The sequence below is a fragment of the Oryctolagus cuniculus genome, chromosome 4 (assembly GCF_964237555.1).
Source record: "Oryctolagus cuniculus chromosome 4, mOryCun1.1, whole genome shotgun sequence".
NCBI classification, from domain to species: domain Eukaryota; kingdom Metazoa; phylum Chordata; class Mammalia; order Lagomorpha; family Leporidae; genus Oryctolagus; species Oryctolagus cuniculus.
In genome coordinates this window covers 3,238,539-3,253,749 of record NC_091435.1, presented here as the reverse complement: position 1 = coordinate 3,253,749, position 15,211 = coordinate 3,238,539, and the positions used below count along the sequence as shown (strand labels likewise).

At 63.3% G+C, this 15,211-nt stretch overlaps 1 protein-coding gene across 2 annotated transcripts in view; it reads left to right on the top strand.

Annotated features, from left to right (window-relative positions):
• The window catches only part of ABCG1 (ATP binding cassette subfamily G member 1), a 49,785-nt gene extending 39,267 nt beyond the window's left edge, over positions 1 to 10,518 (top strand). For both annotated transcript variants that reach the window (XM_070073122.1, XM_070073123.1), the window contains 8 exons: positions 204 to 318; positions 1,244 to 1,392; positions 1,495 to 1,596; positions 2,456 to 2,624; positions 3,611 to 3,711; positions 3,816 to 3,974; positions 6,082 to 6,200; positions 8,423 to 10,518. In XM_070073122.1, coding sequence (XP_069929223.1) covers positions 204 to 318; positions 1,244 to 1,392; positions 1,495 to 1,596; positions 2,456 to 2,624; positions 3,611 to 3,711; positions 3,816 to 3,974; positions 6,082 to 6,200; positions 8,423 to 8,651 — 1,143 coding nt within the window. In that variant the 3' untranslated portion in view covers positions 8,652 to 10,518. The remainder of the gene's footprint in view (positions 1 to 203; positions 319 to 1,243; positions 1,393 to 1,494; positions 1,597 to 2,455; positions 2,625 to 3,610; positions 3,712 to 3,815; positions 3,975 to 6,081; positions 6,201 to 8,422) is intronic.
• The last annotated feature ends 4,693 nt before the right edge of the window (positions 10,519 to 15,211 follow it).

Here is a 15,211-nt window from a genome sequence, read left to right as displayed (position 1 = left end):
GATGTCAAATGGTAAAATGATGCTTGGCCCCCTGCTGTCCGTCTTCCCCACGACGCCGTGGCTTTCTCCTGGAACCTCAGCGGGGACCCTGAGCTGTCCTGTGGGGGGGTGGGGGTGGGGTTCTAGGAGGAAGGCAGGGCCAGCTGGTTGATTGACGGCCCCTGGGGGCGGGTGCTGATGCTCCCCCTCCTCCCTTTTTCCAGCTTTACGTGCTGAGCCAGGGCCAGTGTGTGTACCGGGGCAAGGTCTCCAACCTCGTGCCGTACTTAAGGGACCTGGGGCTGAGCTGCCCCACCTACCACAACCCGGCCGACTTCGGTGAGTAGAGCCTTGGCCAGCTGGGAAGAAACAGACCCCTGTCCGCTCTGTGGCTCCCACTTTTATCTGACCCGGTCAGGAAGGTCTAGAATATTCCAGGAGGGGCTCAGGTGCCGCCCTGTGGCGGAGCTTTCAAAGGACACAGGAAGAGGTCCCTGTTCCCCCAGACACCTGCCTGTGTCGCCGCGGGCCTGGCCTGTCCCTCCACAAGGACACGGGTCACTGGATTCAGGATCCGCTCTAACCCAGGATGAACTCAGCTCAAGATAGGTCACGGGTGTGGTGACCCCTCCCCCCGGAGGCCGTTCTCCTTTGTCCCTGGGCAGGTGATTCCCGGGACACGGGTCCCCAAACTGTGATCCTTGGGACGTTGCTCCTGGGAGACATCTCTCTCTCACAAGAAGCAGGCTGTGCTGGAGAGGAGGGGGCGGGGCGGGGGAGACCTGGAGGTGGGAAGGAACTGACTCGGGGTACAGGATGGGCGGGGAGGGGGGAGGCCAGGCGAGCATTTATGCGCTGGGGTTTGCCAGGTGCAGGCCGAGGGTCCGAGACCTGGGTGTCCCCCAGCTGCCAAGGACCCCCGTGTGGCAGTGGGCACGCCCTTCCCGGAGCCCTGGTGGAGAGGCCCCGCCCCTTTCTGCTGCCCGCCCCAGCCTCAGCTCTCAGTAAGCCCTGGGGCTGGGAGCTGGGGCAGCTGATGGCTTCCCAGGCTGACGTCCAGGTGCATTGTGTGCTTCTGCCTGGACAGGAGACCTTGCCCGGGGGCGGGGCCAAACGCTGGTTGATAAATGATTGACATCACCCCGCTGTCATCACCAGGCAGCCCCTGTGTCACGGGCTGCAAAGTCCCCACCAACCATGACCGTGCTGCCGGGTGACACCGGGAGCCCTGGGCTGACGCAGCCCCCACCCCTGTCTCGGGCAGTCATGGAGGTCGCGTCCGGCGAGTACGGCGATCAGAACGGCCGCCTGGTTCGCGCGGTGCGGGAGGGCATGTGTGACTCGGACTACAAGCGGGACCTCGGGGGCGAAGCCGAGGTGAACACCTTCCTCTGGCACCGGCCCTCTGAAGAGGTAAAGCAGGGGTTCAGACAGGTAACGTGGACCCGCGCGCCCGGCCGAGCCGCCTGCCGCGCGGCGCCCCGTGGGCTCACGCCGGCTGCCGTGTGCCCGCAGGACTCGGCCTCCGCGGAGGGCTGCCACAGCTTCTCGGCCAGCTGCCTCACGCAGTTCTGCATCTTGTTCCGGAGGACACTCCTCAGCATCATGAGAGACTCCGTGAGTGCCTCCCTGACCCCCGCTCGTGGCTGCGGGGCGGCTCGGCCCGCCACTCGCTCCTTCCTCGCCCTGCTGTCTGCCTCGCCCAGCCCGCACCGCCAGCCGCGGGCACAGACCATCCGCCACGCGTGTGTGTGTGTGTGCCCCGGCCTGTGTCTGTGCCTCGCCGGAAGCCGTGGGTCGGGTCGTGGCTCAGCCCCCTCTGTCTTCCCGTCCTGGGGCTCCGTGTGAAGGCAGCTGCAGGCCACACACAGGGCGGAGGGAGGGGACGAGGGGCAGCGCCCACGGTGGCCCTCCCTGCCTCTGGAGGCAGCAGGCAGCCAGGCCCTCGTCCTCACAGGTGGTGGCCGAAAGGATCCCATGGCTAAGGCGGTGCCCAGTCACAGTGACCGGCCACCTGCTGGGAGAGGAGGTGCCCAGTGCGGCTGCTGGCTCTGGGCTGGGCAGACAGAGGGGTCTGCCCGTGACCCCCACGCGGGAGCCCTGAGGGCTGCGCCCCCCACCCCGGCCCCCCTCCCTCACTATCCCACCACTGCATTTGCTGCTCTCCCTTCTGAAGGTGGACTTCCCTTCTGGTTATAGTTAAAGAGGATTCAACAAAGAGCAGCAATGACTTCTGTTGTCAAAGCCTGCTGTGTGTGCGCACACACGTGCCTGCACATGGTGTGCGTGTGTGCACACACATGGCGTGTGCGTGTCTGCATGCACGGTGCGTGTGTGTGCATGTGTGCACACACATGTCACGTGTGCACACGGCAGGGCTGTGAGTCTGAGCCGGCCGAGGGGAGGGGAGGGGAGGCGGGCGGGGCCATGCGGAGGTCGGGCCTCCCGCCCTGACCGCCGGCTCCCCTGCGCCCAGGTCCTGACGCACCTGCGCGTCACCTCCCACATCGGGATCGGCCTCCTCATCGGCCTGCTCTACCTGGGGATCGGGAACGAGGCCAAGAAGGTGTTGAGCAACTCCGGCTTCCTCTTCTTCTCCATGCTCTTCCTCATGTTCGCTGCGCTCATGCCCACGGTCCTGACGTGTGAGTGCCCGGCCGCCCGCCTCCTGCCTGCTCTGGATTCCCACCCAGGAACGGGACCTGGGAGAGGGAGGGAGGGAGAGAGAGGGGTCTTCCATCCGCTGGTTCACCCCCAGATGAGCTGGGCTGGTCTGAAGCCGGGAGCCAGGAGCTTCCTCCCCGTCTCCCACGTGGGTGCAGGGGCCCAAGGACTCGGGCCATCCTCCACTGCCTTCCCAGGCCCCACAGCAGAGAGCTGGACTGGAAGTGCAGCAGCCGGGACTCGAACCGGCGCCCGTATGGGATGCCGGCACCGCTGACGTGGCTTTACCTGCCGTCCCCACTGCTCTCGCTGACAGCCGGAGGTGGTGCTGCATCTGCTGCGGGCTGACAGCAGACACTGTTGACAGGGCTGAATCCCTGGTGCAGGAGTCAGCCCAGGACAGGAGCATGGGAGGGACATCGCTCCAAAGTCTGCTGGCCCCCAGCCGGTCCAGGTCTCCCTGGGCAAGCGTGTCCTGGTTCAGATACTAAGGTGGCCCCCTTGTGGCCGACGTGGGGAGTGGACAAGCTCTTGCAGACAGATCTGGTGCAGCCCGGGATTGCCCACGACGGGGCAGCCTCGGCCGCTCTGGGCTGGCAGTGCAGGCAGCCAGGGCCCTGCCAGAGCCTAGCATGGAGGGCCCCCTCCAGGATCCACCACCACCCTCTCTGTGCCCTCTAACTCCCAGGACCAGTGCGGGGTAGGGGTGGGGCTCGCAGTACAGGGGGAGCCGAGGCAGACAGGCCAAGAAGGGCTGGAGGCAGCACCCGTGTGGTCACGGAGGTGACGCTCGGTGCTCAACAGGTGCTCCCCACACCGCCCGTGCAGCTCACAGCTGCAGCTGGGCCCGCGCAGGCTCTCAGCACTGGGAGTGCAGGCACAGGCTGGAGCCGCGTCAGGCCGCCAGCCCTCGACCTCGTGGCTGGGTGCACCCACCCGCCGACCCGTGCTTCGGCCTCTCTTGCAGTTCCACTGGAGATGGGGGTCTTCCTCCGGGAACACCTGAACTACTGGTACAGCCTGAAGGCCTACTACCTCGCCAAGACCATGGCCGACGTCCCCTTCCAGGTAGGTCGGGCGCACGGCGGGGGAGGGGCCGGGTCTGCGGAGGGCGGAGGTGGAGCCACGTGTGCGCCGGCCCCAGGGTAACCAAGGCGGCTCTGCCTTGCCAGGTCCTGTTCCCGGTGGCCTACTGCAGCATCGTGTACTGGATGACCTCTCAGCCGTCCGACGCCGTGCGGTTCATCCTGTTCGCTGCGCTGGGCACCATGACGTCGCTCGTGGCCCAGTCCCTGGGGCTGCTGATCGGAGCAGCCTCCACTTCCCTGCAGGTAGCCGCCCCGAGGACGCGCTGTGGCCCCCACTTCCGTGGCCTGTGGCCCTGTCAGCGCACCTGCTCCTGCTCCTCCCCCTCCCCCCGAATTCCCGAGAGGTCGCGCCCACAGGCAGTGCAGAGCTGCTCCTGTGCTGGGTGCTGTGTCCCCGGCCTCAGCTCGCCCGGCCTCAGCCACACGTACAGGTTCGGTGCTAAGCTGTCCCCGTCCTGCAGGTGGGAAGACCAACAGGCACGTGACCTGCGGGGGGGCCCCAAGGCCCTCAGCACCCAAGTCTCATTGCTTCCTCTCGGGAATCCCCTGGTTGTACTCCCCAGCCCTGAGCTGCCCCGTGGCCTCTGAGGAGCCTGCACCTGCCCCTGCCCCACAGGCCACTGTAGCCCGGCCCTGGAGGACAAACTGAGGCCAGAGGCGTGGGCAGACCCTGCGGGGCCATTGTGGTCCCAGGCCCAGCACTCCACTGTGCCACCTCCAGGGTCCACCTGCCACCCCTTGCTTTGTTCCTGGGCCTGTTTCCTTGCCCACAGGGAGATGTGGCCAGGGTGTCCGGGGAAGGGTGACACCCACAGGAGGAGCTGGCCATGGCAGCCCTGGGCGAGCCCCGGGAGTCGCACCTGTCGCCCCCTCCTGCACGCCCCGCCCTTCCCAGAACCCTCGGTCCCAGCGGCCTCCCGCAAAGCAGGGTGTCCCAGCCTGACTTCACGCTGGAGACGGAGCAGATGGGCACTGGGCTGAGCTGTGCTGGCTCCAGGGAACCAGCCTCAGGTGTCTCTGCCCTGCTGCTCGGCCCCCTGGGCCCTGCCCCAGTGGGGTTCCTCGTGGGCCCCCAACCCGCACACCCGGCCGTGCCTGCCTTGTGCTGAGCGTGTGTCCCTGTCCAGACCATCAGCCTGTGGCGGTGCCTAGGCCACACCGGCCTCACAGCGCCACCCGATGCTAACGAGCCCACGGGCGGGGTCGCTCACCGGGGCTCCCCTCCCCCACAGTGCACCTGTCCCCAAGATCAGCCCACAGCCCCTCAGGCCCTCCCCAGGCTGACCTCCACCCCATGTCCTCAGCCTCCTAAGGGCTCCCCGGACAGAGCACAGGTGGGAGGCCTGCTTAGAGCCCTGCACAGGTCACACCACATGTGCACTACACACACAACACACATGTAACCACATACACCACACATGCACCACACATGCCACACATACCACACACACCACATCCACCACACATGCACACCGTAACCACCACACACACATGTCCACTACACACACACGTACCACACACACAACACAAACACCACATATACACACCGTGCACACCACATGTCATATACAGCATGCATCCCACATGCTACACATCACACACATACACCACGCGTACCACACACCCGGGCACATCACCATGCATACCACACATGTATGTGCACATAACCGCACACATACACTTACACCCAAACATACCACATAGTACATATTTACCCTACAATACCACACATGTATACACCACACCCCACACGTATGTGCCACACATGTAGGTACCCCACACACCACACACATGTACTGCACACACCACACTTGTACACCCCTCCCCCCCACAGCGCCCACTCTGCGCTTCTGCTCAGGTAAAGTCAGGAGTTGTGGTTGTTTGGTTCCTGCTGTGTCCTGGGCCCACTCGCACTCCCGGGGGGAGCCAGGAGCCCCGCCTTGCATCAGCCCCTTCCCTTGGGAGCGCGGAGTGAGCGCGGCCATCCCCAGCCCAGGGTGGCCCCGCCCTCAGCCCCTAGGCCTGCAGGACGCTGGGCTCTGGTGGTCCCCACAGGGCTCCCATCAGCCCGGATCACTGCTGGGCTGGGGTTACGGCCGGGCCGGCTGCACCTTTGCCCCAGACAGCCCCCAGGTGTCGCAACACCCCACCATGGGCAGTCCTGGGGGCAGCTGCACCCCTGTCCCCTGGAGACCCCTGCCGCCCTTGCCCAGGGAGCCCTGCCCCTCTTCCCACCTCTGCACTCTGCACTCTGTGCCCTGACGACCTCCCAGCCTTCGCCTTGTCCTGCTGATGGTGACTCGGGCTGCCTGTGGGGGCCTGCGGTCAGCTGCACTGTGTCCCGTCTCAGGTGGCGACGTTCGTGGGCCCCGTGACGGCCATCCCGGTCCTGCTGTTCTCAGGGTTCTTCGTCAGCTTCGACACCATCCCCACGTACCTGCAGTGGATGTCCTACATCTCCTACGTCAGGTAGCCAGCACGGCGGGTGGGAGAGACGCGCACCCAGACGCCCACCGTCACCTGTGGCCGAGCACCGGGCATGGCCCCGGGACATGCATGGCCCTTGTTGTCCCCTAGCTCTGTGCTCCCGTCCTCGCCAGCGCACACACAGCGATGACAAAGTGCTGTGGGCGATGAGCGCCCAGGAGCCCAGGAGGCTCCCCGTGGCCGGGTTTGGGAGCCTTGTGAGTTCCCGCCTTTCAGGAGCTGCAGCTCTCTTGCAAGTGTGTGGGGCCCATAAAGCCATGGTCAGAGCCCCCTGGGAATAGCCCAGGTTCCGACGGGCCGATGTCACCAGTGACACAGACAATGCATTGGCCTGGGTGTGCTGGTCCCTGGGGCGGTGCCCAGCTTCACAGTCCCCACCCACGCAGCAACCACTCCAGGTGCCTCAAAGACCCAATCAGGGGCAGGAGCTCTGTCTACACTGTATCAGACCCAGGTGCACAGGGGGCAGGAGCTCTGTCTACACTGTATCAGACCCAGGTGCACAGGGGCAGGAGCCCTGGTCTACACTGTATCAGACCCAGGTAACAGGAGTAGGAGCCCTGGTCTACACTGTATCAGACCCAGGTAACAGGAGTAGGAGCTCTGTCTACACTGTATCAGACCCAGGTAACAGGAGTAGGAGCTCTGTCTACACTGTAGTTCAGACCCAGGTACACAGGGGCAGGAGCCCGGGTCTACACTGTATCAGACCCAAGTGCACAGGGCCAGGAGCCCTGGTCTACACTGTATCAGACCCAGGTAACAGGAGTAGGAGCCCTGGTCTACACTGTATCAGACCCAGGTACACAGGGCAGGAGTTCTGTCTACACTGTAGTTCAGACCCAGGTAACAGGGCCAGGAGCCCTGGTCTACACTGTATCAGACCAGGTGCACAGCGGCAGGAGCCCTGGTCTACACTGTATCAGACCCAGGTGCACAGGGGCAGGAGCTCTGTCTACACTGTATCAGACCCAGGTACTCAGGGGCAGGAGCCCTGGTCTACACTGTATCAGAGCCAGGTGCACAGGGCCAGGAGCTCTGTCTACACTGTATCAGACCCAGGCACACAGGAGTAGGAGCCCTGGTCTACACTGTATCAGACCCAGGTAACAGGGCCAGGAGCTCTGTTGACACTGCAGTTAGACCCAGGCACACAGGGGCAGGAGCCCTGGTCTACACTGTATCAGACCCAAGTGCACAGGGGCAGGAGCTCTGTCTACACTGTATCAGACCCAGGCACACAGGGGCAGGAGCTCTGTCTACACTGTATCAGACCCAGGTGCACAGCAGCAGGAGCCCTGGTCCACACTGTATCAGACCCAGGCACACAGGGGTAGGAGCCCTGGTCTACACTGTATCAGAGCCAGGCACATAGGGGCAGGAGTCCTGGTCTACACTGTATCAGACCCAGTTACACAGGGGGCAGGAGCCCTGGTCTACACTGTATCAGACTCAGGTGCACAGGAGTAGGAGCCCTGGTCTACACTGTATCAGACCCAGGTACACAGGGGCAGGAGCTCTGTCTACACTGCATCAGACCCAGGCACACAGGGGCAAGAGCCCTGGTCTACACTGTATCAGACCTAGGTACTCAGGGGCAGGAGCCCTGGTCTACACTGTATCAGACCCAGGTACACAGGGGCAGGAGCCCTGGTCTACACTGTATCAGACCCAGGTACTCAGGGGCAGGAGCCCTGGTCTACACTGTATCAGACCCAGGTGCACAGGGCCAGGAGCTCTGTCTACACTATAGTTCAGACCCAGGTACATTGTTTAGGAGCCAGCAAGGTGCCTGCCTGGGGTTCCCAACACCTGTGCACGCCCACACCGAACAATCAGAAGGCAGCGTGTGTGGTCTTCAAGACCCCAGCGTGCTTTGTCCCGGGTTGGAAGGACCAGGGCCCCGGACACGTGTCACCTAATGCTCCCTAGCCGTCAGTCTCGCCCTTATCTCTGGCCACCAACAGGCGCGTGGCCCCGTGGGCAGGATCCATAGCATTCAGATCCAGTTCCCCCACTGTGGGGTCTCCTGGGGGAAGCAAGGCTGGCGAGCCGTGCGGCCGAGCTCTGGGTGCGAGGTTCGCCCGTGCTGGGGAGAAGGGAGGGAGCCAGGCCAGGCACCGTGGGCGACCCCGTCCTTGAGCCAGGACCCGAGCAGCGGCCACCGCGGGACCTCCTCATGACACCTGTGCCTTCCGCCCCAGGTATGGGTTCGAGGGGGTCATCCTGTCCATCTACGGCCTGGACCGGGAAGACCTGCACTGCGACACGGACGAGACGTGCCACTTCCAGAAGTCGGAAGCCATCTTGCGGGAGCTGGACGTGGAGAACGCCAAGCTGCACCTGGACTTCCTGGTGCTGGGCGTCTTCTTCGTCTCCCTGCGCCTCATTGCCTACCTCGTCCTGAGGTACAAGATCCGGGCCGAGAGGTAGAAGCCCGCGGGCCAGCAGACGCGATGAGTAGCTGCTGCTAGGCCAAGGGCGCTCCTGGAACGGCGGCGGCCAGCCACGCCCCCGCTGACACGGAGACCCTCCCGACCCACCCTGGACTCCGCGTGCGGTCTGTGGGGCCCTGGCGCCCGGCTTCTGTGCCCAGCGAGGTCAGATACCCTCTCCGGTTCCCTCTCTAGCTTTAACTAGGAAGCTGCAGGCAGGGTTTTCTAGGCGCACCACACCCGGGACCGCCGTGCAACCTGGCTGGTGACAGACAGGAGGCTTCGAGATTCTTCCCAGGACCGGGGGCGCCTGTCCTGGCCCGGGCGTTCCGTGCCATCTCTCAGTGGCCACTGTGTGGGTAGGGGTCTGGGGCAGAAGGCCCCGGTGTGGAGCGATCCCCTCTGATGACTTTCCCTAGCTCCATCTTTGTGAGGGTTGTCTCTCTCCCCAGAAGTCACTTTTCCAAGCCGAGAGTTGATACATTGTATCTGTTTGTAACTGTTGAGTACCTGTTGGTAGCAGGCTCAGCACCGACTTTGTCCAGAGCCTGGGCGGTTGGCAGCCTGACCACTGAGCTGGCCTCACTGCCAGGCCGAGCTTGGGAGAGTCCCGTGCGGGCTGTGGCTAGAGGGGACTCAGAGTCGCACGACGGAATCGGCCGGCGCGTCCAGCTCGTGTCCTTCTGCTGGCTTGTTGCTTTTAGTTTTAAACAAAACGTCTCTGTGTCCCCGGCTTCCTGCCCACCTCCGTTCTGCCTAAGTGTCTAGGTCAGCTCTGTTGATTTTTTTTTTTTTAATCTTTTGTCGCATATCACATCAGCTACCTCCGCTGAGCCTGGGAAGCCGAGTGCCTGTTCGGAAGCGTCAGGTGTGGCCTTGGGGGGTGGGGTCTACAGAGCAGCCGCCGAGGAGGGGGCGGGACGCCCGCGAGATGTCGGGGGATCCGTGGCATCTGGGAGCTTTGTCTGCAGGCAGCAGAGTAGACCGCGGCAGGCGGGGGCGGGGCTGCCGCTTGGTCCGACAGCGCCATTGGGAGTGAGCGACTGAGCAGCGTTAAGCAACCTCTGCCTTCCAAACCTGCCGGCTCCCAGGGGCAGCTCCGGGCAAGGGTGGGTGGTGCTTCCGGCCAAAGGAGCCCACCGTTAAGGAGAATGCAACTTCTGCCTCCCCGGTGTCACTGCCCAGCAGAGGGTCCCCAATGAAAGACTGCGGTTTGGGGGCTGCGCTTTCTCGCCTGGCAGGCATCGCACACGGATCAGAGCCGAGGCCGGCCGTCTAAGATTCCTCACTCCCACGGCTGTCTCCGGGGCTGTCTCTCCCTGTTCTCGGAGAAGGAAAAGTCCCCGTTCTACATGGATTTTGTTTGCAAATGCTTAGAGATTCTTTTTGCACTTCAAGATCGTTTTTAGGAAACACACTAGGGTTTATTAAGATGGAGCGTTGAGCCTGCGTCCTGCCAGGTGGGGGCGGCTGGCCTGGGTCTCACCGTGGTCTCAGGGGACGAGGCTGTCCCTGGGCCGCTGGGTGGTCTGAGCTAGCCCAGGTGCAGGGTGGCTGGCGCACGCAGCTGTGTCTTAGACACACACACACACACACACATGCACACGTGTGCCTGTGCCCGGATTTCCTCCCTCTCCGTAGCAGACCTCAATCACCCTCCTCAACAAGAAGGGAGAAAAAAGCTCCCTCTGTGCCCATGGTGCCGAGGAAACAAACATGGTCAAAACCCATCGAGGCTTTAGCCAAACGCCAGCAAAAGTTGCACAGGACAGCCAGCAGCCAGCAGCCAGGGCAGAGTGTGGGAATCTGGAGCCAGGCACTCCTCCGAAATCAAGCCCGCTAATAAATATTTCATATAAAATCTCGCACTTGCGTCCGGTGTCAGATGCTTCGAGCAACCCGTGTGAATTTGCTAAGCCAGGCAGAGTGGGGTGCAGGGGCGGATCTGCGCACTGGTGCCAGTCCCGGCAGCCTGCCCGGCACATGGGTCAACTCCTGGCTATAAGCCATCTCCGCTCTCTCTCTGGAGGACACCCACGCTTTTTCTCTTCCTCCGTTCTCCCAGCCTTGTTCACGTGGCCATGACCTCCCAAAGGACCCAGACGAGGCTCACAGGAGTCCGCAGCGAGGGCCAGCCCAGCCCCCATCCCAGCCATGGACGCGGGCACGCGGGCAGCAGCCCCAGCAGGGGACATCCCTTGCCTGTTGCTCTGGTTTTGCTGGAAATCCGCTCGGGCCAGGCAGCTGCTCGGGGGGACACAGCCCCTCACCAGGTCCGTGTCGCCCAGAGCTGGCACGGGCAGGGCGGGTGGGGCTGTGCATCGGATGCTACGTGTGCTCGCCGACTCCCCAGGGTCCAGCTGTCCGACTGGGCCTCCCTGCCACCTCCAGGGCTCAAGCAAGGAGGGGCTGTGGGGGGGCCACAGAAGTGGCGCACGGTTTGTGACAGGCAGGTGACGGTGGCAGGCGGGCACCACTCCGTCCTCAGCCTCACCGTCCCCAGGTCAGGGTGGAGTGGAGCCTCAGATGTGAGCAGCATGAGATTTGCGTGTGTGACGCATGTGAGCGTGGGCCTGGCCTGTGGACCCGATGCCTCCCCGGCCTCAGGCACTCCCTGTGCCTGGCATCAGAACGAGAAAAACACCCGTGCGCATGGGCCAGCCCGGAGCCACCGGCCGAGGGCCCACCGGCAGCAGGCCTGATCTGGGGCATCCCACAGTGACGACTGTGAGGCTGCAGACAAACGAGGAAGGCACAGAGCGCTCCGGTTTGGCCCACGCCACGGGCGGGACTGCGGCAGGGGCTGGGCTCCGCCGGCCAGGGAGCTCGTCCAATCAGCTCCCCTCTGCCAGGGAGCCGCCCCCACAGCCACTGCCTGTCAGTCCACATCAAGGCCATGGCCACGGGCCCCTGTGGGTCTGCCTCCCTGTGGGGCAGACGTGATGTCCCACCGCGGCCTGGGCTCCCTCCAGCGCCCCCTATTCTGCGAGGCTGCACCCAACAAGTGTGAAACAGAGCTGCCGAGGCCGGAGCTTGTGCGTGGATTTGAACACAGCTATGTGCTGTTAGAAGTCCTGTTTGTCTCAGGTTCGCTGGCGTTGACAGATCCCATCTCTAGGCACCTGCTGTCCTGCCTGTCATCTGGCAGTGAGGGCAGGAGCCCTGGTGGCCCGGGGGTGGCAGTTCTCAGTCCCCTGCCCCAGGAGTCTCCCCTGCAGGGGAACTTGCCAAGCCCTCACTGCCCACACTGGGCGGGTCCTCACCTGGCCTTTTACCTGCTCCGGGCAATGCGCACCCAAAGCCCTTCTGCCTGGCCGGGGCCTGGGTGTGCACGGCAAGCTGTCCAGCTGGAGGGAGCTACAGCCATGGGAACAGAAGGCTCCTCCCCGTCTGGGGAAGTTTCCAGAACACCCTCCCCTCCCGGGGCCGCCCTGGGTGCCCCCTCTGCTGGGGCTGGATGCGTTTCAGGCCTTGCAGGGAAGGGCTGGGAAGTCGCGCAGGACGTGGGTTTAAGGTGGAGCACCCACAGTGCTGGGTGCCTGGCGTTCCCAGGGTGGCCCCTGCTGTCGGGGGAGCACGGTTTGGCTTTGATTCCTTTGCAATTTGTAGGCTCGGTCCTGTTGCACCTGGCTGCCTTGTCCACGACGCTGGGAACATTCTCTGGGATTTGTCGTGAGTGTCCCCATTGTTAAGTCCTGGCCAGTGAAAGGTTGCGGTTAGAATAGCCCACCACGCACACAGCGGGCTTTCTGCTTCCATGGTCTGGAGCTCCTCCTGGAAGGGGCTGAACGGGAACCAGTTCTCCATGGGGCTTGTGCGTGTCGCGAGAGAGAATGGCGTCACCCAACCCATCGCTCTTCCCGTTCGAGTTTTCCCTCCGTGGACAGACAGCGGTGCCATGGCCGACCACACTCGGCCGTCTCCAGTTGCTACCTTTTATTTGGCGAGGAATCTCCAGGGTGTCCCCTTTGTTATTCTTCCAAAGCAAACGTCAATGCAAGTAACTTTTTAATCAGCTGCACACTGCGTCTATCTGTGTGTCTACTGTGTGATTACACAGCGTGTTTTTTATAATACCGTGTGGGTGACCTTCCACCGAGGCAGCCGTGTCTCTGTGGGAGCCGCTGTCGCTTGCGCACTGGGAGAGAGTTGCACTGCTGTAGATAAACATACGTGGACATATATGCAGAAATCCCATCAGCGCCCGGGGCCTCGCTCCTGCGGCTGCGTCACTCCCCTGGAGACTGAGCCTGGACAGACCCCGCCGTGCGAGCTTCCTAACTCCGCCCTGCAGAGCCCGGGCCGCGGCATCGACGTCTGCAGAGTTCGCTCCTTGGATTTTTGCAGACTTGAACTTTGTTTCTGAAATCAGCTGCGTTGTCTGGGGATGTGAAATAAATAAAGCATCGTTATTTTCAGATTTCCACTTCTCTCTCCTTTTGCTCTCAGCAACCCCGGCTCTGAGACGCAGGGAGGACAAGCCTGGCGCCCTCTGGCTCCTATGCGCTCGTCAGGGGTGAGTGGGAGGAAAGGCCAGGGTGGCGTTGGAGGGGCCCGAGGGCCCCGCGTCCCCCGAGCACCTGTTGGGAGAGAGGACGGTGTTGGGGGCCGTCCCTGTGGCTCCTCGCTTGTCCGCTGCTGTGGTCTGAATGTGCTTGTCCCCCTGCCTCGTGCTGGGGGTAACCCCCGAACTTCATCAGCCGACCGTGGTCAGAGGTGGAGCCGAGGGAGATGCTTACGTGGGGTTCGGACATTGGAGCGGGGCCCCAGGCTAGAATCCTGGCTGCTTTCTAAACGGGGGGGACACAGACACTCAGACACACCCACTCCTGCCACGGGGGTCTCAGGCCACAGGCCTCGCCAGAGCCTGCCAGGACTGGGAACCACAATAAACCCGTCTTCTTATAGAGCAGCCCGCCCTGGCTACGGCACTCGTAGCAACACAAGGCTGACGGACACGAGGCTGACGAACGCCGCCGTGGTCCCCGCAGCCGTGGCGCCCAATCACAGGCGAGGAGCACACGGTGCTCGGGGGCCTCCCGGCCATCTCCGCTGAAGGCCCAGGACCACAGCCCGGGAGCCGGGGCCGCAGCCCACCTCATGTCCTCACTTTGCTAAGGGCTGGGATGCTGTGTGTGTCCGGGGTCGGCTTCAGGGGTCCTTCTGCTGGCTGGCCCAGGGCTCATACCGGGAGCATCTCCTGGGACAAGGGCAGGAGGACTGGTGCTGTCCTTGCAGAGGACAGGTGGGCAGGCGGGAACAGGACAGGTGGGCAGGCGGCTGCCCTGGCCCCTGGTACATGGCCCCGCCCCTTTACCTGTCTGTCACCAGCTGAAGACAGCAGCCGACTGTCCTCACTGCTGCCCTGCACCCCTGCCCCCACCCCTACCCAGGTCTCTGCTCCTGCCCTGCACCCCCGCCCCCACCCCTGCCCAGGTCTCTGTGTGCCCTGCACCCCACACCTGCCCCTGCCCAGGTCTCTGCTCCTGCCCTGCACCCCTGCCCAGGTCTCTGCTCCTGCCCTGCACCCCCACCTCACCCCTGCCCAGGTCTCTGTGTGCCCTGCACCCCCACACCTGCTCCTGCCCAGGTCTCTGCTCCTGTGCCCCCCCCCATCTGCCATCTTCCCCATCCCTCCACCTCTTCCAAAGTTCTCTTATAATTTTAAAACTTCAAATGTTCTACCAGTTAGTGAAGCAGAGTAGAAAAGCTAATGGCCTCACTCCACCCCCAGCCCCATGAGGCAACCCTGGGTCATTCCCGTGGACATCCTGAGGGCTTTCACCAACCCCTTCTCAAAGTAGATCCACCCCGCCCTCACCTGCAGTGCCCCCGCCCCGCACTCCAGACCGGAGCCTGGCACGAGGTCACAGTATTCCAGAATTCACCCCTTCCCATCTCTCCATCCTCACACCTACGTCCCTACAGCCTACGGTTCAAACCACTGGAAACCCGCGGGAGGACACAGACAGGGGAAGCAGGTGGGGAGGGGGCCTCCACGGCACTCGCTCCACGCCTCCCCATCCGGTGCAGATCCGATTACAGGCACCTGTGAGGCTGCGGGCAGCTGAAGCAAGGGGCCCCAAGTGTTGCCCCTGACCCAGCAGCGTCCGTGAGAGTGGGTGCCACCCCTCAGGGCGCTGACTTCCGGCGACATCATTGCCTCGGCCGAGGGGGGGCTGGTGACCTCATTTGACGGAACGCAGGTGAAGTCAAAGCCAGGTACAGCCAGGGTAGGCACAGCCAGGGCAGGTGCAGCCAGCCTACACCACCGGACGCACTGTACACCCCCAGCTCAAAGTGTCAGCTAGGGGAGGCCAGTGAGGCATTCACCTTGGATGCAAACTCTTTAAAGATTATTTATTTGAAAGGCAGAGTGACAGAGAGAGAGAGAACATGAATTTTCCACCTACTGGTTCACCCAGTTGACTACAACGGCCGGGACTGTGCCAGGCCATAGCCAGGATCCTGGAACTCAATCCCAGTCCCCTACGTGTGTGGAAGGGGTCCTGCTGCTTTCCCAGGCGAGCAGCAGGGAGCTGGGTCAGAAGGGAAGCA